The sequence below is a fragment of the Choloepus didactylus genome, chromosome 11, assembly GCF_015220235.1.
Source record: "Choloepus didactylus isolate mChoDid1 chromosome 11, mChoDid1.pri, whole genome shotgun sequence".
In the NCBI taxonomy this organism is placed as follows: Eukaryota; Metazoa; Chordata; class Mammalia; order Pilosa; family Megalonychidae; genus Choloepus; species Choloepus didactylus.
Window position 1 is genome coordinate 78,732,795 of NC_051317.1, and position 22,447 is coordinate 78,755,241.

Consider the following 22,447-nt stretch of genomic DNA (forward strand, 5'->3'; position numbering starts at 1 on the left):
TCACTAGCCTCAAATAGAGTCAGCATAAATTCAACAAAATATTTTATGCTTTCTGCATTTATCTTGCTACAAGTAATGCTTTACATGATAAAAGGAGCACTGCAAGATTCAGAATCATTAAGAAAGAATTTATTTCCCTAAAGCAGAAAACTCTGCTGATAGAGTTAAAAGATTTTAATATTTTGAAAAGAAGAAAAGACCTTCTGGTAAAGTGTTAAGGAGATAGTTATATTAATCAAAATTTTCTATTAACCACAACAGGCCATTGCTCAAGCAATTTGGTGACCTCATGTCTTATCTTAAAGAATAATTAGTCTGTTTTCTCTTTTTTACTTAAGAAATTAGTTTAATTTGTTTCCTAACACAAAAGCCACTAAAAAGCCATTGTTAATTAGGAAAAAAAGATGTCCAAACTTAAACTTTAATTAAAGAAAAACATCGAAGTTACTATAAAAATATGGAAAGTTGGTATCTTTTTTTTAAATTGCCCAAACATGCAGAGACAAGCGTTTTCACATTTATGAATCTCTACCCACACTTTAAAATAATTCAAATACTCAGACTTAACTTTCCAGTAACTTTGACAAGTATCACTTTAAATATGACACTAATCTAGAACTGGGTAAATTGTAAATCTTTATATAAAAAGAAAGGTCTTCTTCCTTAAGAAAATATGTTCTTATGTTTTGGAAATATAGGGGTTCTTTTATGCAATCCAGGCATTTGGGCACAATGATTTGCTTTCTCATGAAAATTCTAACAAATATTTAATACATATAAATTAATACCTCTATCATAAGGTATTATCTTTTTTTGGTCTGTTTTTCAGGATCCTGCTAATGATTATTCAATCTAGTCTTCAATGCAATATGCTAAAACATGATGAGAGAACATCTTCCTTTTATAGCACAGTTATCAATTGTAATTCTCCAACCAGCTGTTCTCTAAGGATTCCCCTGCCAAGCTCTTATTTTCATTTCATTATTTCTTTGTTCTCCTTGTCTAAACTGTACACAAGTTACACAAATTTTCCACTCTGGCCCATAACAAAAAAGACTTGTTTTGGCTTGACAAATTATTAGTCAGAACCGCATTCTAAAAATAAATGATATATTTCAAATTCTACATCTCAAACTTGTATTGTTCTATGCAATCTCCAAATTATTCCACAGTTCATATGTAGAATCCTCTTCCCATAAGTCTCAAGTAGTTTAACTTCTCATTTATGAATACGATTCTCGTTACTTTATAGAGGTATTTTAAGCATTCTTTACAAAGCTTTCTTCTAAACCTCCATAATTTTATTTCAGGTGTGGTATGAACAAAAGTCAATCTATGGTGCATTGTGCTTAGCACAAATGAATCCAAACACTTGAACATGATAAATTGTAAGCCTAAATAAAACCCCATTTCATTCTTCTCCTTCACAGCTGCATAGTAGGAGAGTTGTAAATGTTCTCTTTTTTTTTTGTCAAAGATGTATGTGTGTTTAAATTTTGATTTTAGAATTTCTAGTAAAGAAGATATTACCCACTTCACTATTAGACACTGTGAAATCAAACAGGGCAGAGTCCACAACAGACCCAGTCTGGAGGAAACAATGTGCCACATTCAAAGTGAGTTGCTATTTTTCTTCATTAGACCTCTGGATGACACCTTCTTGTTGGTACTTAAAAATCTTCATCATGCCACCAGATAATCCTTTTCTCAAGATATAAATGCTCAAATGGTTATGGTGAACATTTAAATAATAGATCCATGGCCAAATATGGAATTCTATCTAAGAGATACTAGGAAAGCAAGAAAAAGAATGAGAGATTTTAGATACCAGTAAACAGAAGGGAGAAGAGGTTCTACAGGCAAATTACTCAGGTGTTGATTAGTCCATTTCTACAACAGTCTGTGCACATTGGGAGAGAGGCCACTTCTAAGTGAATTCAGTCTATTATATGTACCACTGCACATGTCTAGGTAATTGTTTTCATCAAAGGCACATGCAATTTATAGGTAAAGAAAAAAAAATAAAGTGGCAAGGAGAGAATGCTGTTTCTAAGTAGCAGAGTATTCTATTCATCTCAAAAGATGAAAGCAGGTACCTTTCATTACATGTTTTTGTTCTTATAGGAAGAAGGCCAAAAATATGTGATTTTCGTATTCGTACTAACACAACAGAGCTTTTCAAACTCACTGCCAGAAATGGACTGGTTTTCTTACCTGCTTTTTCCACGCTTTAAGTTAAGGATGCCTGCCTTATTATAAACGTTGCTGGTTCCCTAGACTTTCTGTAGTCTGGCTTTGCTGTGATTACTGGTCAAAACCTTTAATTACAGTATATAGTTTGTGCAGCTGCCTGGAAACTGGTCTCAGGGTCAGTGGTTCTTCCCGTTCCCCTCTTTCCATTCTTTTGAAGCAATATTGCTGAACTGAAGGCATTGTTCCAGCTTTCTGGTGTGCTCTGTCTGCTGCACATTATGAATAGCTTTGCAATCACTCTAGCAATTGGTTCTTCAACTGCCTTTAGGTTGTCAATTGTAATTCATTGGCTCCAGGAACCTCTTCTCTTTCATTCTCTTGTGGTCTTTTATTACTTAATTTGCAATAATATTAGGGAATGTCTTCTTCAGACATGTCACTAATGTCTTACTGATTATGAGGCTGGGGCACATTCAACTTCCATACATTTGCCTGTTAAAATATCCCTGTACTTGTGATACCAATCTTTGTAACACTTGTAAGGAATTTTGCTTAATCCTGAAGTCTACTCTACAAAGAATCATCAAAAGAAACCTCCTTATGATATTCTTATCTTGGTTAATTTATATAATTACTTATATTTATTTTTATCACTTCAAAAATATTCAATTTTTCATTTTTGCAATAAGTTAGTTAAGCTTTTGTATTTTCTTCCCATAATTAGGTGCTCTTCTCTTTTTAATACGTAAAATTATAATTTTGAGCTCTACACATCTAAGAAATAGCTAAGAGATCAAGTGGTGTTTTTTTCACTATTTAGAAATCAGTGCCTATGTTTTTAGGACTTTTTAAGAAGATCTATATTCCTATTCCTCAGACATATCTTTTCAGAGATTATTTAAGAAAACATTCAAACTATTCAAAATGAATTCCATTGTTTCTGCATTACAGAATCACCAGGAAGTATTTTTCTATAGTGAAGAGAATCAACAAACCTATTCTCTTGATCTACTTAAAACAAAACAAAATGAAACAAAACCACAAGCCTTTAGTATATTATGTCTCAAATTCTTATTCCGAATAAAATCCCTTCTCATTAGTCTCAGCTATGTCAGAGTAACCAAGGGTATTTTTAAGCAGACACTGTGTAATAATAATAATGATAATTATCATAATGATAATAATCAACACTTATTGTGCTTTCTAACTTCAAAGCACCTTACTAAGACTACCTGTGTGTCTATTTTCAAATTAATTTAACTCAACAAATGTTTTATTAACTTTGCAAGCCATGGAATGTATAGTGACTGAGTTTTCTCTTGCAAATAATAAATAAATAAATAAAAAGAACTGAGGCCCAAAGAAATGGTACCATATAAACTTCTGTCTCAAAATCATCCATTGACTCGGTTAAATGAGGGTTTATGAAAGTCGTTTTTAGAAAAATTCAAAATTGAAATAAAGGATGAATTTTACCATTACAACAACCATACATATTAGTTCAAAAAAAGACCCAGATTAAGGAAATTAATATTGTTTGAATAAAATCAGTCTCTAACTTTATTAGTTATGATTCATTATTGTAAAATATTTAAATATATAAGAAAAAGTGCTAAATATGAGAACTTAAAAAAGTATTTCTAAATTGCACTAGTCTGGTAAACAATTTTATTATTTAAAAGCTAAATTTGCTTTTATTCCATTGAATTCATTGCTTTAAAACCATCTCAATTATGTTCTCATACAATTTTGTTATATACCACGGTACCTGTATAAGAAATCCAATCAGTAAAAGACTGTTTGCTATGTTAAAATGAAGTAAACTCCACACAGTTAAAATACAGGTAATTATTAAAAACTTCGGGGAAAAAGAAGAATATTGTTCAGTCAAGATGTCTTGCCACCTGCTCTCTTTAATGAATACTGGGAAGAAAAAATAATCAGGTATGCTGTTATCCAAGGTTCCCAAGTGGACAAACAAAAATGTAAGCACATAAAATTACATGGAAAAAAAAAAAAAAAGGATTTGTAAATAAATTAACAAATTAAAGCTTTTTAAAAATTACTGAAAACTTCAAGTGGTAAGGATGCATGGAAAGTGGGATTCATGAGCAATATTCAGAGTCAGGTTTGGTGTAGATGAAAAGGAAAAATTTTTATATTAAAGGATGGAAACAGACGATTTGGACTTGGTAAAGAGATAGTGAGGAACTCTGGATAAAGTTGATGGTTTTAAGCAAGTAGGAAAGAATGTGGTAAGACTCAGTCAACCAACATACACTGAGCACAGAGACATAAAGAAACTATAATTGCTGCCCTTCAAGGAGCTTTCAATCTTGGGGGAGAGACAAAAAAATTAATACGTAATCTTAATGCTAATATTAGGGTAAGCCCTGGGTATCCCTGGAAGTCAGAAAGGGGACGCCTAACTCTGCCACAGGCATTCAGAAAGACTTACTCATTTGATGTATAATCTTGAGGTGGTTTTCCTAAAACAGGAATTTTGAGGGGTAGATGAGTGTGAGAAAATGGTATCCAATTATGAAGCATATTAACATCTAAGATCTGTGGAGTTTTACTTGATTGCAGAAGAAATTCCAAGATAGCATTGGTTTTTATAGATATGAAAAAATAGATTGGATTTTTTTTCATTTTTCTGCTCTGTGTTGAGGAACAGGGAGAAAGGAGAAATCTGGGGATGGAAACAATTAGGAAGCACTGAGAAGTCCTCTAGAGGCAGGAGGACACACTTGGTGTGCATACTACTCTGTGCTAAATCAAATCACTATTCTTGAATGCGGCAAGAGGCAGATCAAGATACCTGGAAGAGTCTTAAGGAAATGCCCAGATGTGGAAAGGGTAAGAATTGAAAGAGCATTCAAAATTTGCCAGCTTTGCATAAAAGAAATGAATGCGACTGAATATAAGGAAGAATGTGGGGAGGGATGGAGGTTTATAAGAGAACATAATGAATCATTTTTTTGAATGTGCCTGGTTAAATTTTGAAATGTCTTACTTTTTTACCCCACCTAAATAATTTTCTTGATAGAAAAGATCTTTCTTATGTAACATATTTTTTAACGGGAATTTTGTTAGTTTTCAGTGGACATGACGCATTCTCATAAAATCACCTGATGGATACAAGAGACATAGGCATATAGAGGGAAGACAGTGAGAACACAATGGCTAGATTTACAATCAGTGAAACTAGTACACAAGTTAATTTTCTCCAGGAACACATATAAAAAGGGGAAAGTGTATGAATGTACATTAAATAAAATATTCTAGATGTTTTGGTATTCTGTGCTAAAAGTTGCTTGTTAAACATTTACAATAATGATACTTTTGTAACTAACTAATGAAATGATTGCTATTTTAGCTTCTCTTCCAAGTTAGTAAATATGTTCAGGAGATAACTAGTCATTCAGTGAAACATTGACTCCCAAACCCTCTCATTGTTTCCCCAAGAATAAACTGTAACAGCGTCTAAAAGGAGTACATCTGTAAGGAAGAGACAGAAAATAATTTGTATCTCATATCATTTAAAAATAAGAATATGTCCCATAAGGGAGTTTTCAAACTTCTCACACAATAGGTATGTACACTTACTATGTGAAATCAAAATCAGAATTCTAGAATGCTGCCAAAAGGCAGGTCAAGATACTTGGAAGAGTCTTAAGATTTAAATATATGGCACTTTCCAATGATTATTTTACAAACAAACACATGTATCTCTCCATATACCAAAAATAATATTAAATTAAGCAAAGAATTTTACGTGGTTTAAATAATGCTTTGCAGTCTCTAACAAAAGATTTGTCATGTAAAGTCACAGAAGATGTTGTCAAGCAATATACATAAAATAAAAAATTTAAACCAGAGATTTATTTACAATTATATTTTATATTTTAAATATTTGTTTATAAATATTGTATTTATTTATATTTTATTTATTTACTGATTGTGCAAAAATTTCAATACTTCAAAACTCTCTCTGAACCTCTGGAGGAAAAAGAAATAGCACTGTTTAGAAATAATATCTCTAAACAAGAAGTAATTAAAGCCAAATGTAATAGTTAAATATCATAAAAACACATACTACCACTGTCTTCCAGAAGATGTCTACAGACTTAAAAGTGAGAACTAGATAAAGTATTCATGACAAGTTGAATATTGAATATATTATTCAAAACAATCTGAGTATTTATAACACCAAATAAAACATGGTTTAAAAAAGCCATTAATGCTTACATCATTATAAAAATACTAACAAATCCTCTTCTCACATTCATATTCTCTTGTTTTTAAATATAACTAAGTTATAACAAAATTAATTACAAATGCATGACAATTGAGAAATGGCCCAATTGCAAATTTTAACCTTAAGGTAAATTTAGGAGCTAGATTTTCCCATACTACATATACATTTAATGAACCATCATACAAAACAGTCATTTGACTTGATAATTCCCCTTCAAAAATCTGTTTCACAGTTTCCATATTTTTCAATTAATATTTGCTTTAATATTTGACAAGTATTAACACAGTATTCTGATATACTATTTCTAAAAAAAGTTAAATACTTTGGGACTGGGGATATGGACAAATATTACATCAGATGACACCACTGAAAAGATGGACTGTTTCTTCCATGTAACAAAATATGTCATTTTTATAAGACATGGTAATACCCAATAAAACAAAAATAAGATTAAAAAAACTAGGAGGTAAGAGAATCACAGTCAGCAACTGCGTAAAGGGAAAATAAGATTATATTTATTGGCTACTATATCAACTTAACTTCTCATAAAATCCTCCTGATCTACTAAATAACTTCAGAACTGAAGTATGCTCTCCTATGGAAGTTTTAAAACAAATTAGATACAATTACAATTCAATACAAATAAAAAAATCGAACCTTTTACTCTTAAGATTTCTCATCTTAGAGCTTTAACATTTAAATTAGACCAGAATTTTCCCTGATGAATCATGTGGACCACTTGACATAATTATAGATTTTATAGTATGTTTTCTATAGAGAAAAGTACTTGATTTGAGTAAATTTTGGAAAACTGTGGTAACCACACTTCCCCCAAAAGTGAATACAACAAACATCTGTTGCAAGAATTGCTTGGCTTTCAGACAGTATATAAAGGGTGTTCTTTTTCCCAGTGTTTTGATAATTTTTTAGAAATGCTTATTTGTTTAAAAAAATACAAGTTTTCACTATCAATTCTCAAGACAAAAACTCTTAAAATTCTTTTGAGTTAAACACAGGTCATCACCAGGTATATTACAGAAAGGGAAACTATGCAATATGCAAGATTACACTTGCATTCTGAAAGGACAACAAAACAACTGGGCATGTTGCCCTCTGTCTGTGGGTTACATAGTAATTTTAACTATTGTCTTCCTTTCTTAACCCAGCGATCTACACAAACATATCAAAACTCATACAAAGAGGGGGAATAAATTTCTGACTCCCTGACAATTTTCATCCTCTTTTGGAATGCCAATGAAAATTCAGGTTTCTCCTTTGGATTTCACTGGCTTCTCAAGTCAACAATATCCTGATATCCTCATTAAATGACAAGTGAATTCTTGAAGTTCTACTCCAGTGACAGGATAAATAAGCACACAATCTTTGCATGATGAATTAAGCACAGAATTTAACTATTTTATTGCCAGGAGGGGAAGAATCAATAAGCCTTTATGACCCTTTGATTTTTCTTAACTACATCAAATAATTGCTTTTTTATAAAATGAATGCATTTTCTGCATCTTCCTTGATTCTGAAAAAGTAGAATTTTGCCAAAAATTCACAAGTACTTTGCAGAGCAAAACACCATTTTGGCATTTGGAAATTCCACAAATAGCACATGAACCAGCAAATATGAATGAATAAAATACTGAGCATTTAATACTTCTATGACAATGAAAGAAAGTATAATTTAAAAATGACCATTTCTACACATATTTCAAGTAATATATGATTTGGCTCACTTTTCAGTCTTCTGCCCCTCTTCTATTGGCACTTGCCCCCAACCACTTTGAGGCTATTGTTTATCCAAAAAGTTTCACATCTCCATTTTTATCTAACAATAAGGTATTGATTTAATTCTTAAAACATTCCTGAGAGTATTTCAACAAGACATTATACCAATGTTACAGAGAAACATCTTTGTGATCAAGCAATGGGAAAAATAGAAAGCTTGTTTCTTTTTCTATCAAACCTTAAGTAAGTGTGAGCACTTCATGTTTCCATAAACTTCAAGAAGACCTATAATGCAATTTGCCCATATTTCCCATTAAAAGAGGTCTAAAATGTTAACATGCACCTGCTTGGTGTGCATTTATGTAATTATAAGGAAACTGCTTTACTTGAAGCAGTCCTCAAATTGGTATTTGCGAATTCCATTAACAGCAACAATTTTGAGGAAAATTCATTTATACTGTCTATAAATAAAAAGGAAGGGCAAAGTCACATACGCTCCAGTATAAAAGTTTGGGATCATTTTCAAACCATATCTGTGACTACTCTATATTTACAGTCTCTGCCTTACTAAAAGATGAATTCCAACACTTTCATAAACAGAGAGAGGAAAAAAAGATATTTGTTCTTTTCCTTCAAGAAATAGCCAGTCAACACACATAAGACAAACCCAGAAGAAATTAATTGCAAAAATTTTAATGTCACAGTCTTTATTTCCTACTGAGGATTACCATGAGTTGTATGTTAGTTTAGGTTTAAAGAACATAATAGTGGCAACCATATGATGCCTAAGGAAAACAGAGTTTCTTAAATTTAAAAGCAAAAAAAAACTCTTTTCAGATATTGCATATAACTCAAATGAAGTGATTTAAGTTACAATGCGACTTGTATTATATTATTATATATCATATATTATAGACATGTACATGTCATATCATATATGGATATAATACATATATAGTACATCTATTATATTTTCCACAATGCATAGCAGAATAACAGTGCATTTTCAGCAAAGCATTTATAATCATAAACTAATTTAATAGTCATAACTACCCACAATTACATATTATAATGTCCATTCTATGGACAGAAAAACTGATGCTGAGAAATTAAGATTTGCCTAAGGTCTTAAGAAGAGGCACCACAATTACAGTGCTGAACAATAATGCCTCTCTGAATGGATTTTTCTTGCTACTTTTATCTTAATTACTTAATATTATCTATAAGGCATTTATAAAATCTATAAGGGAAAAAAGTGCTAACTACTTAATACTGAATGAGACAATTAAAGATAAACATGAGCTCTGTCTGCTTGATAAAAGGCCCTTGCCTTCTTTACTACTTTTCTAAAACTCAAATGAAAACTCTTTACATACAGTACCTCTTCTACTTAGTACTTTAAACTTCAAAGTAAATTATCTAAAATAATCCTACTCACTTATAATAATAAATTGCATTATTCCCATTTTACAAGTGAGAAGCCAGGTGCTAGGAAAAAGCTATTTACCCATGGGTCACACACTAAATGTGGGAGAGGTCTGGCGTTAGCACAAAGGGCAATCAATGTCTTTTTTATTAATCATCTTATTCCAAAGTCACTTTAGTGAGATATGTTTTTCCAAAAAATACATCCTGAAAGTTAAGGTGTAAGGAATATATCAAAAGTTTTGATTTCACCGTATGTAAGGTTATAATTCACTACAAATCAAGTTTTAAAACTATTCAAATATCCTACTATTCAGTATCATAATTCAGAAGCTCTGCTGAATAAGACACTGATGATTTGCCCAGAATTAGTCACATGCTTTTACAGGAAAAATACAATCTATGAAAATTTAAATTAAAAAGATAAAGGGAGGGTCCATATTAAAATATTTTAAAATATATTTGATGACATAGAACTTGCAAGGTAAGACATCAATTTTTAGCCCAGATGATTGCCGAAGAGAACCCACTGCTTTCTGCCAATAGTGAGCATTTAAGAGGGACAAGAACACTACACTTGAGCACAAGTGATGCATGGTAATACGCATGATGTGTTCCTTGAAAAGCTGGAGAAGAAGAAAATGAACTAAGTAAGGCGGTGGGTTGAAAAAAAATGTTAAATAACCAGGACTTCAGCCCTTCAAAACAGATGAGGAAAACGTCCAGATACATCTAACTTATGCTAAGCAGTTAAAAGACAATCTATGCTTTCCAAGTGGAGTTAGATATAAAAACAAGAATTTCTATCGGACTGGTACAGACTTCCTGCTTTCTAAGAAAACTAGAGCTTCACGTTGAAAACAACTTAACCAGTATACCCCTGATTTTATGCATCTTTCCAGATTCTGATGTGGCAGCAAAAATCCGACAAACACAGGTAGACAAAAGAGTTGTCACATTAATAAGACATACCTCTTGTACTGAGCGAGCAGCTGGCTTGTCTTGATGATTGGCCAAAATTAAAAAGGGTAGAGTGCATAATTGTGGGTGCTGAAGAGCTGAATGCAGTTCATTTCTAGCAGTTTCTAAATCATCTTCTGAAGAGGCACTGTCTAATACGAATATTACCCCTTGAGATCCTTGGTAGTAGCGACTCCAGTATTTCCGGATATTATCAGCCCCTGTCAAAAACAAAACAAATTCTCTTTTAAAAAATAGCTTTCAGCAAGTGAAAAATGTTCCCAATGACTGTTCCTACTGGAAACGATGTAGCTTTAAAAAATGAAGTGCAAAACTCTGTGGTACGGAGTGGAACAGGAATTCAGAAAAGACAGAAATCAAGGTGGATGAGAACAGAGAAGGCACTGGAGCCAATTGGGGGATATGAAGGAGAATACAAAGGTTTGAGAGCCAATCTTCATGACTTTCTTTTCAAAATATGAGACAAAAGAACCAGAATGAGTTCTTCTTAGATTTAAACTCAACATTCATCCAGGCTTATTTCCATATCATTTGCTTTAACTTGGTGATTATTTCTAATAGAACTGCTTACTGATCAGAACAGCCTTGCTTAATTTCATCTAGACAGTTAAAACTATTAGCACAAAACTTTGCGTCTCAAAGTGCTGGAATGTGCAAAGGGTTAAAACCCTGGTTGGTACATACATTTATTTAAACCCATTAGTGTTTATAATCCATGGGGAAGAATATAAAAGAATATAAGGTAATGAGCTTACTCATGCTGTTTATGAGACTATAAGAAAGACACTCATGGGCTCGGGGCCACATCTTATTCCTCTTTGTATTTCCAATATCTAGCACAATGTATAACTCAAAGTTCAATTTTTTTTTGAGTGAACTGATGAGGAAATGAAATTACACATTAAATAGGCTTTATGAATTTTAAGACTAGGAAAGAACTTTGGCGAGGAAGGAACCTCAAAGGAAACTGAGGCCGAGAGAGCTGAAGTGACTGATCCCCAAATCATGTACCAGGAAATCACAAAATTGTGTTAGCTTGAGTTAATTAACAAGCTGCCCAAGGAGGACATGGGCATTTCCCACTACCTCATGACAACCACTATTTTACTCTGATTGATGAATACCATGGGCCATATATGTGTCAGGGGAGGTGAGGGAGGAGGTGAGAAGGGAGGTGGGGGTATATTGTTGGTTATATAAGAAAAATTAGAAATCTAGAAATTCCATTAAATTATTGCACACAATCAACTCTTAACCAATAACTACATTTTAGTCATTTATTGAACATCTAGCTCCTATGTTTGATAAACTGCACCAAGGGGATACAAGAGGGATATGAAGAGTAGAGAATGAGTTGGTACCCACTGACTTGGCAACAGCCAATTTTATGCATCTCTTCCCAACTCTGTGTTCAGTCATATCATATTGGTAGCTTGAAATTGGACACAATGGGGGTATTTTCATCATGGAAATCAGAAAACGCTACAAATTAGGGCTTTTCTTCACCCTGTAGAGCCAACCTGCCACTGCATGATAGTGAGATGCTCATATTCTTCCAGGAGAAATACAAGAGGAAAAACCAAAGATGATAAAACACTGGAATGAGTGCTGCAATAGAGGTACTCATTAGGTACTCTTGGAGCAACAGATGAGACATATAATCCAGAGCAGGGCAAGTCTCATAAAAGAATAAAATGAATAATAAATCAGCTACCAGTTATTAAGAACTTCCTTTCTTCCAGGCATAATGAATAGTGCAATAGAAGCAGAAACTGAGATGGGGTTTCTTGTTTACCTGCTTTATAGAGGGAGTGCCAAGAGGAGAAACCTAGAATGAAAAAAGCAAGATAGGATGGGGAAAGAAGGTAGGCAAAGACGTGCTTTCAGAAATCTAGCCTTAGTTTGATCATGCAAGGAGCTCTAGAATATAGATTGAACATAAGAGGTTGTCCAGTCCAGGGACAAGAGGGTTATACCTCTTTAAAGTCACTGGCTATAAGCCACCCATGGGGAAGAGGAGGGAGTATGTTGTGATCTCATAATCTCCTAAACATAATTTGTTGAGGCAGTTCCCAAGGCAGTACCCTTGGGTTCCAAGGGCAGGCCTCTGGAGAAGGGTACAGGTGTGAGTCATTACTAGCCAACAGCTGCAGCAGCTGGAAGATGGGTGCACTGGCTCGGTAAAGGAGATCTGGGTGGGAGACCAACAGTATCTGCTACAAGCAACATCCAGACACTATAAGCCAAAGAAAGAAAAGTGGACACAGTGTTAACCCAGTGGCAAATGTTTATAACAACAACAAAAATAATATGCAGTCATACAAATGTTTATTATAAATTTTACTAATGTAAAGGGTATGTAGCATACACTTTTCACATAAGAATATATGCAATATTCTTTACTATAAATGCCATAGAGCCAATTAATGCTCACAGAATGCTTTCGTTGGTTTTTGTCATGCTTTTGTATACACAGCTGACTGGTTGCAACTGAACAAGTTTAGTTCTGATACGAAATGATGGTTGCTCTCAGTATTTTGCATGTATTAACTCATTTACCCATGACAGTCTCATGAGGTTTCCTCATTTTATAAATAAGGAAACAAAGACACTAAAATATTAGGTAACTTGCACAAGGATACACACCTAAAAGTATATTTAGGTCTAATAAGCTTGAAAGAGAGGTATCATTGACCAGAGACGATGAGGCTAAATAAAAAATTCTACTACCACATAAGATAGGAGGAAAAAAATGGAACCAGTTAGAATAAAAAAGTACCTAAGTACCTTTACATATTAATGCCCAGATTGGGAATATCTCCAAGAACATTCCCCAACCAATTAATTCAGTAAGTAGTTATTAAGCACTTACTCTATACCAGGCATTAAGCTAGGTCCTATAAGGGATTTTTAGAAAGTCATTATTCCCCTTAACTCAGATCCTCAAATCCTGCAAAATAATACTAATTACACTAAAGCCTATAAATTTATCAGAGAGCACAGTGTTAGATGATGCCCAGAGAGCCAAGTATAAAGAGAAGAAAATAGGTTGTATTTTTTAATGGAGCTTGTCTATTGGAAACAACACTGAAGTCCAACTCATGTAGTCATCTCTTTCAACAAGAAACTATTTTCATTTGATACATTTCAGAACACAAAATGTATCTGGAAATACATTTTGGATGAAACAAACCCAAAGAGAAATGCTATAAATTTTAAAAATGTCCCTTACATGATAATATATGAATAATACATTATTAATAATAATGAAAAGAGCCTTTTCTTTAATCTTCTACTACACAGTCTACTGCCCAGTCTTAGCATTTCTAACTTTCATCACAAACACTGAGCTTGGAATTCTAAATTCTAGTTCAGCTTTCTGAACAATGGCTTTAGTCAGCAGCAGCCTAAACACGGATCAAGGCGAAGGAAACGAGCAATGGGGTGAAGGGTGATACACAGTTGTTCAGTTCAGCCTAGTGAACCACAGTTTAGTCACCACATTTAAATTAGAAATTGATGTATCATTAACCCAGCTGCACAGCAACTCAGCTGCCATGTGCTTTGAAAGTGAGCACAATGGGAAGGTTAGAAACACCTGTTTGATGCCCACATGCCAACATTCCTAACCCACAGCCCAAATCCAAATGGAATAACAAACATATCTAACAGGACTCTGAAGCCCTCTTATTCTAATAACTGATAATTACGTTTGGTGCCATTTACAATACAATTGTTAAATGAAATTAACAGCAAACTCAAATGTGATTTATATTTTGTGCATTTAGATTAAAAAACAAAGGGGTATTCTCATTAGTAGAGGGATTGAGTGGAGGGTGTTGCCAGATGTCCTAATTACCAAAGGTCAGATACTGCCTTACTAAAAGTTAGTAAAGAACGCTTGGAATCTAAAAACTCATCTGGCAGTCAAACAGCTACGAATCCAGTTCATTTCTGTGGTACATTACAGACCTCAAAAACATTCTCTCACTTTTCATTCATTCACTCATTCACTTAAATTTACTGAGCACCTGGCACAATCCTAGATGCAACAGTAAACAAAACACAAAAATTTCTGTCTTCAGAGCTGCTCTTTCCTTATCAGCAGAGCCAGCCTACTATTACATAGGTTTAAAATGCCAGTATTCCTTTTTCAATCTCTCTCTTGCAGCATCATGGACATATGACCCAGTTCTACCAAAAGGGTCTCTGTGAGCTTCTGGAAAATATTTTCCTCTTCAGTAAAAAGAGAGATGTGTGTAAAAAAAAAAAATTAAATTAAAAAAAAAAAAAGAAAGAAAGAAAAAAACCACAAAAAAACAAGGAAGACAAAAAGAGCCTGGGATCTTAATCAAGATCATTGTTGGGTAGCAGATCCAACCATCTACATCATATTAAGGAATCCTTATTTTGTGAGTACAGTAAATTCCTATTACTCAATTTTAGGAGACTATTTTGTTATTTTCAACCAAAAGGATGCTAAGATCCCTTATGCTAAATTAAAAGTCTGTGGATAAGTTCCTTAAGAGTTGTTCTTTGAAAGATGGACACAATGAACTAAAAAATAATAAGGATCCTGCAAGTGTCAACAATAAACACAGCTGCTCAGAGTTGTCCCTATGGAAAATCTGATTTCTGTCCAGTTGAATTTTTTGTGATGTTGAAAATATTCTACACCTGTGCTCCGCAATATGGTGGCCACTAGCTACATGTGGCTATTCAGCACTTGAAATCTGGCTGATGTGGTTGAGGAATTGAATTTTCTAAATTTAATTTAATTCAAATTTTTTTAAAGTTAAAGTCAAAAAGCCACACATGGCTAGTGTCCACATGTATTAGATATTGCCATTATAGATACTTCCATAAGTGACTGATAACATGAGTGACTGCCAAAAATCAGCAAAACAAGAGCAATTATAGGGATCTAATCCTATCTATGAAAGCAAAAGCCAAATAGGACAATGCTAAGAAGGGGTCTTGCTGGTATAGGAGCGGTTGCAGTCACCCTTGTCCAAAGATGGCTTCCCAGAAGGCAACTGTCAAAGAGCCTTACTACAGGCTCACCAGGATGAGGCCACCACTACTGTCAGCCTCCTAGGGTAGGACATAGAGTCAGCATGCGAGTATTAGGTTGTCATCTCTTTCTGTCCTCTTACCACAGTATTAAGAAATTGTAAAGGAAGGGGTTTTCTCTCTGAAAAACTTAATAGGATTGGAGACCCAAAAACTACGGGTAGAGATTTAAGCCAGTTTTGGAGAACCTGAATTGCAAATACGTCTTCAAATCCTAGTGAAGGGTGCAGCCTGGAACAAAGGTGACCTCACCATTATTACTTTAGAAGGAATTTGGTTTCCAGAATGAGGAGAATATGTTCCAAGAGGAGAAGGAGAGAGAGGGAGGAGGAAAAGAAAGGGGAGAAAGAAATAACAATTTTAAACTCCCTTTTACTCCTCCCATCTATGGAACCTTTGTGATTGGTGGTTCCTTTGATTCATCTTCTATAAAACAGACTCAATCTTATTAAAAAAAAAAAAAACTGAATACTAGGAATTCATGAAGAATTAGAACATACATTATCTAAGCCCCTCCCACATACAAAAAGGTAAAATATATTAAAGTAAATTAAGCCCTCCCTAAATGGGCAATACAAAGTGAAAAAAAAACTTAAAAAGACTAAGTCAAGTTCTCTGAGGGAAGGGTATTGCCCTATTTTGCTTTTCAAGGAATCAGAAAACACTTTACTTAAAAGTATGGGACCAAAGAACCACTACTGGACCAGTGGATAAAGTGTTGAGTTAGGAGACCAAAGTTCCCAGACTCACAGTAAGATCTGCTGTGAACACTCACATAAGAAACAAAAGACTTTTAACACATATGCATCACCTACTACACCTAACCTAACCTTGTATGGTGTTCATATACATATCTCATTTTACCCTTTACTCTTCAGTATCATTTAATGGGTGAAGAAATTGGGACAGAGAAGTTAAGCACTTTGGTCCAAGCCTACAGCTAATAAGTGACAGATCTAGGGTTCAAAGCATGGATTTTCTGATTCCAAAGACATGTGTTCTTTTCCACTGCGTGGAGCTGCTTCCCAGAGACTGTACAAGAGATTCCAATGGAATGGCAATAGACCAAGTGATCTATTTAATGAATATGTACCCTTAAGAGATGTGCTGCCCATGGGCTTTGAAGAACTGGGGAGAAAAGGAGGAAAGGCATTCCACTGGAGTAAGGGAACATAAGCTAAAAGGAAAATAGGAACAGGTGGAAGGTGGGACACTGTGAAGAGAACGACCATGAACTACGAAGACTGAGTTGGAGACACAAGTAAATGGTTAGTTAGAACACAGAATATGGATGGCTTGTTTTTCTTAAGTGCCCTGTCTACTATTCGTTGCCTGTTAGCACTTACAGTGGACAGTTCCATATACTGATACCCGAGCTTCCCAAAGGCCAAAACTGCCAAGCCTCCAGAATTTATAAATCTTAAAAATGAATAAGCAAATGCCCTTTGCAATAATGCAAATATGGCTAACTGCATGGAGCCGGAGATCAGCTTATTAAAGCATATAATAAAAATCTACCATGACAAAATGCTGTGGGGAATTAAAAAAGGAAGAAGTTCTTCCCTCTTCTAAAGGCTATAAGGCAAAGGAAACATATAAAAGGAAACCAACAGCTTGGGCTTCTTTGGGATTACAACAGAAACAGGAATGCAAGTAGTTTATTTGGGAGGTAAATGCAAGAAACACTAGTGGTAGAGTGGGGAAGTAAGATAGAGAAAGAGAACCACAAAAGGAGGGCTATCGAGCCTTCTATCCCTGTGGATAACCAGAGCTTGGTTAGGTACTAGGGTTGAAGGAATTGGGGTCTTTATCAACAGACTCCCCAGTAATGGTTGGCTGAAGACTAAAAGGGTGGGCGTTAATTCCCCAGCTCTTCCAGTTTGCCCAAGGCACCCAAGCAGACCAGGCTCCAGCAGCCAGAAAGCCCCCAGCCAGAGAATCCAAGGTACCAACAGCTGCAAGTTAAATTGGTGCTCATGGACATGAGGCTATGGGCAGGACACAAAAAAGGCTTCCTTCAGCTACCCAAAGAATAGCATGTACATATTAATTTGGGCCCTTTGACTAGGTTTTGAGGACAGCCCCATGGCTCAGTAGTAAAAAGCACAGAAAGTACAATTATTATTATGTGGAAGAAAGAAACAAGACTTTGTTTATGCAGTACCTACATACTTTAGGGCAGGAGACTGCTGATATTAAGCAGCAGACCTCAAAGTGTGGTTCCAGACCCTGGAGGTTTTCAAAACCCTTTCAGTAAGTCCAGGAGATCAAAACCATTTCCACAATTATACTATGATATTATTTGCCCTTTTCACTGTGTTGACATTTTCACTGATGGTGTAAAAGCGACTGTGAGTAAAACGGTTAGCACCTTATCATGCATGGAGGTATTGTAGCACCACTGTATTCTTCCTTGCCTCCTACTCGAGGTGGGTGGGGGTGGGGGTAGGCAGTTTTCCATACAAATGCCCTTAATAAAGCAGTGAAAATTATTAGTTACATTAAATTGACTCTTGAACACATCTTTTTTATATTCAGTGTGACATAATGAGAAGTATGCAAAAAGCATTTCTGCTACATACTGAAGTACATGGTAGTTTTGAAGAAAAGCGCTTATGTGACTGAGTTTGAACTAAACTAGTTTTTTTCTCTATGGAACTACATTTTTACTTTAAATTTCAGCTGACAAACTGATTATTCAGTCATATTTTTTTTTCAAAAATGAATTTGTAAGCCTGACACTTCAAGGAAAACAACTGATAGTATTTGTTGCCAATGATAAAATTTGCTTTCAAGCAAAAACTAGAATTTTGGAAAACTTGCATCTGCTACTGTGAGCTTGACAATTACTCAGTAATGAGATTGGTGGTGCCAGTAACAGATAGATCTTTATAATGAAATGTATCAACCTTTGGGAGTTCTGCATAATTTAATGAACCAATCTTTACCAAATGACCAATGCATGATGTTACAAAAGCATGCATGAGTAAAAGATCCATTCAAAGGAGAAGACAGACCAATGAATGTTAATATAACTGAGTATGAAAAGATCATTGATATGGTTTCAGATTCCACATTGCAACTAACCTTTAAGAAACCAAGACTTTTTGAAGAATTTCAGTATAGTATCAAAAAAGGATATCAACAATTATCTGAAAAGGCTGTTAACATACTCCATCCTTCTCCAACTTTGTATCTATGTGAGGCTGAATTTATTAATATACTTCAACCCAAACAATATAGTAACATTAAATGCAGAAGCACATATGAGAATCTAGCTCTCTTTTATTAAGAAGACATTAGGGAGATTTATTGCTCTTCTCACTATTTTTGTTGTTGTGGAAACTTAATTTTCATAAAAAACATGTTATTTATAATAACATGCAATGGGTTCATTATTTTTAAAGGAATTAAAAATAAATTTTTAAAATTTCTGTTTTAATTCTTCCATGGCAAATATTAATAGATACAAGCCACATAAACAAATGGCCTTTGGGGGCGTTGATACTTTTTTAAGAGGGTGAAGGGGTCTGAAACTGCACAGGGGTTTTAGAATTGTAGATATTCATTGTCTTTAATATGCACAAGAGACATTTAAAATCTACTAAAACTTAGGTATAAAATTGGAGTTGTTTTCCCGCAGGAATAAAAGGATTAGATTGAAATATCTTTTCTCTCACCATGTCTCTCTCATGTCCATAGATAAGTGCAGTCTAAAATTTAAGAGATCCATAAAAGATTCAAATTAATTTCCCCGGTCTCATTATCTTGGAATTCTAACCTCTTGGTCAACAATCTTTAATGCCTAGGAAGATTATTACAATAGTGCAGCCCAGGAATCTGAATTTTAAACACCTCCTCCTCCCCCCTCCTCTGGGGAGATTTCTGAGGCAAATAGTTCTCAGCCTACATTTTACAAAACAAAGTTCTGAACACTATGCAAGCTGATACACCAATTGCCTTCTTCTCACCTTTTCCTCCCTTCACAAGTACACAATTTTACATCATTACCTTCAATGTCAAGTCCTAATGATTGTACAAACGGAATATGCCTTGATACCTGATCTCTGCACCTCCTCCACATTCTCATTCTGGTCACACCCTCATTACCTCCCATCTGGACCACTGGAATGGCCTTCTGATTGGTTCCCTTGGTGCTGATCCAGTTAAAATAATATTTGTCCAAAAAACTAGTTCAAATTATATCACTGTCCTGCTCAAAAATATTCAATGCCTACAACTTGAAATTGCCAAACTGCTTGATTTAGCATTCTCAGTTCTTCAAGATCTGGTGTCAATATGCCACTCCCACCTTATTTCCCCATGATTTTCCCCGTATACCCCACAATTGCAATTTCTTTTTTCCCTTGACAGGATCCAAGCTTTTCACCTTCCTGTGTTTGGTTTTGTTATCCCTTATGCCTGGAGTTCCTAAGTCAGTTTTCCCCTCAGGTCTCACAATTCAACCCCCCACATGCCCTATAAGAGCCAGATTAAACACTTACCTACTTCACCAAGACATCTCTGATCTTCCAGCTGGAAATAAGAAGCTCTTAGTTTATTTCTATCAGTTCTGCTAATAACACTTTCTACCCTGTAACACAGTACTCTGAATGCATATTTTATCTACCCATATCCAATTAGAATGAAAGAGCCATATGGGAGTGTTGTGTATTTATGTGGCTGGTCCATGTCCATAACTGTATGTCCAACACAAAATTTTACACATAGTAGGAACTCAGTATCTTATCCATGAATTAACTAATTTTTAATAAAATATTTATTCAGATTTCTCAAATGCAGATGGTGGAATTTACCCAACAAAACTTTTCATGATCATAAATAAACTAGTGTTTTGGTTGATGGTGGTGATTAGAATATAGTTTTTGCAGCATGTAATTTTTCTTTCTGGCATATACAACTTCTGCAAGGAATTTCTCACTCAACATCCAACGTAAAATTTTTAAAAAACAATAAAACTTCACTTATTGCTTGGCCTTTCTCAGAGTTCTGCTTTAGTATTTGGAAACTTGCAGCCACAATATATCATGTGCTAAGCACTGTACTAAAAACATAAACAAGGCATTTTCCTGTTGCATTTGTGATCTGTTAGCCTGTCTTGCTTGATGCCCAACAGAACCAACAGCCACATAAAATTGAAAGCAGAGAAAGAAAAAGTTGTGGAAAGAGTTCTAGAGAAATACTCCCTATGCACCCCTGCAGAAGCAAAGAGCTGGCTCCAAAGAAGACCCACAAACCCCAAGGTCATCACAATTTGCATAATTCCAAATGTTTAGTAAGTCCCAGATCACTGAGCTATTGGCATAACACAAAAAGCAAAGCACTTTTGTAGTGTTTTGGGAAATCTGATGGCCAGAAAAAGCTAGTTTGGGAACTTTCTGGCTCAAGTGGAAGATGTCTGTTACATATCCAAGGTGAAATAAGATCTTTTAATACTGTGGAAATGCTATTGCATTCTAGCACAGGTTGCTATTTCTTCCCCACTGTATATTTCTTTTTTGTATAACTTTAACTTAGCAACCGTGTCATAAATTTGAGAGAGATGCAAAGCTGACAGGTTATAGATTAAGACAAAAGATTAAGACAAATTCACAGCCCACTGAAAAAGTTCTAAAGCCATCTATTCTCTCATCCTATACAACAATAAAGTATAATTAGAGTCACGGATTATAAATCTTGACATTTCTCCACTGTGGTTAGTCTGACCTCAAAACAAGATATTACTATATAACCTACTCATGTAATATAACCTTAAGAGAATTCTGTTTCTTCTACAATATTTACTTGTTGCCACTCAGATTTACCCTTTCTTCCTTTAACACTCTGGATGGCATTCTTGATGGAAATGCTGGCCACAACTCCTAAAGGGAGATTTCAACTTCCCCTCCTGGTCTAGTTGCTTTGTTCTATTTGTTGCCACCCTACCAATAACAGAAGTGCAGCCAGGTTCCATGGATAAGTCAATGTACTTTACAATCCTTGAAGAAATATGGGCAACTTCCAGTTTAAGAATCCAAAACTTTCAGGATGTTCCAATTTTTTCACAATTCAGTATACAACTTTTCTTGAAAACAAGACAACACATTGTAGTTGGATTCTGGGCTGACAGACAATATGACCATAGAGTGATTAAGAGCATGGGCTCACTGGGTTCAAAACTTAGCTCTGCTATGTGTGATCTAAGTGACCTTGAATAAGCAGCTTCGTAGTTCTACTCTTCAGTTTCCTTCTCAGTAAAATGGAGACAGTAATACTAACATTACCCCACAGGTCTGTAAGGATTAAATAAGATAACTCAATTAGTATAGTGCTTGGAATATGTAAATTTTCACTGTGTTAACTGGCTTTGTTGTTATTGTTACTATTATTATTTGGCCACCATTCATCCCTATATCTTACTGAACTACTGAACTAGTCTGAATTCTAAGGTCTGGAAGTGAAAGTCTACCAGATACTGAAAGGAACAGGCAAAGAAAAATAGGTTCCTCTGCAATTTCCAAGACAAATAGGTCAAGTTTTTACTTGGGATTGACCCTTTTTACTCTTCCAATAACCTTCTTCTCTCTTCTGTATTTCCCTGAGCTAATAATATTTCCCAATTTCTTTCTCCCCACATTGGGTCTAGGTTTCCTTCCCCCAACACCAAAAACGAGGTTTCTCACCTTCAAATGAAAATACACATTCCCTAGTACAGCTGTCCTCAGTTAGATTCAAAAAGAAACAGTGTGATTAACCAAGTTAACAGTATGGAGACACTGT

At 34.7% G+C, this 22,447-nt stretch overlaps 1 protein-coding gene across 4 annotated transcripts in view; it reads right to left on the reverse strand.

Moving 5' to 3' along the window:
• Positions 1–22,447, reverse strand: part of ARL15 (ADP ribosylation factor like GTPase 15) — a 446,531-nt gene that overhangs the window by 192,637 nt on the left and 231,447 nt on the right. For 2 of the 4 annotated variants that reach the window (XM_037798771.1, XM_037798773.1), the window contains exons 6-7: positions 10,586–10,794; positions 8,887–10,239 (exon numbers count right to left, since the gene is read on the reverse strand). In XM_037798771.1, the coding sequence (XP_037654699.1) occupies positions 10,024–10,239; positions 10,586–10,794 (425 nt within the window). In that variant the 3' untranslated portion in view covers positions 8,887–10,023. Of the gene's footprint in view, positions 1–8,886; positions 10,240–10,585; positions 10,795–22,447 lie in introns of those variants that run through there. The other 2 variants (XM_037798774.1, XM_037798775.1) reach the window with 2 other exon arrangements.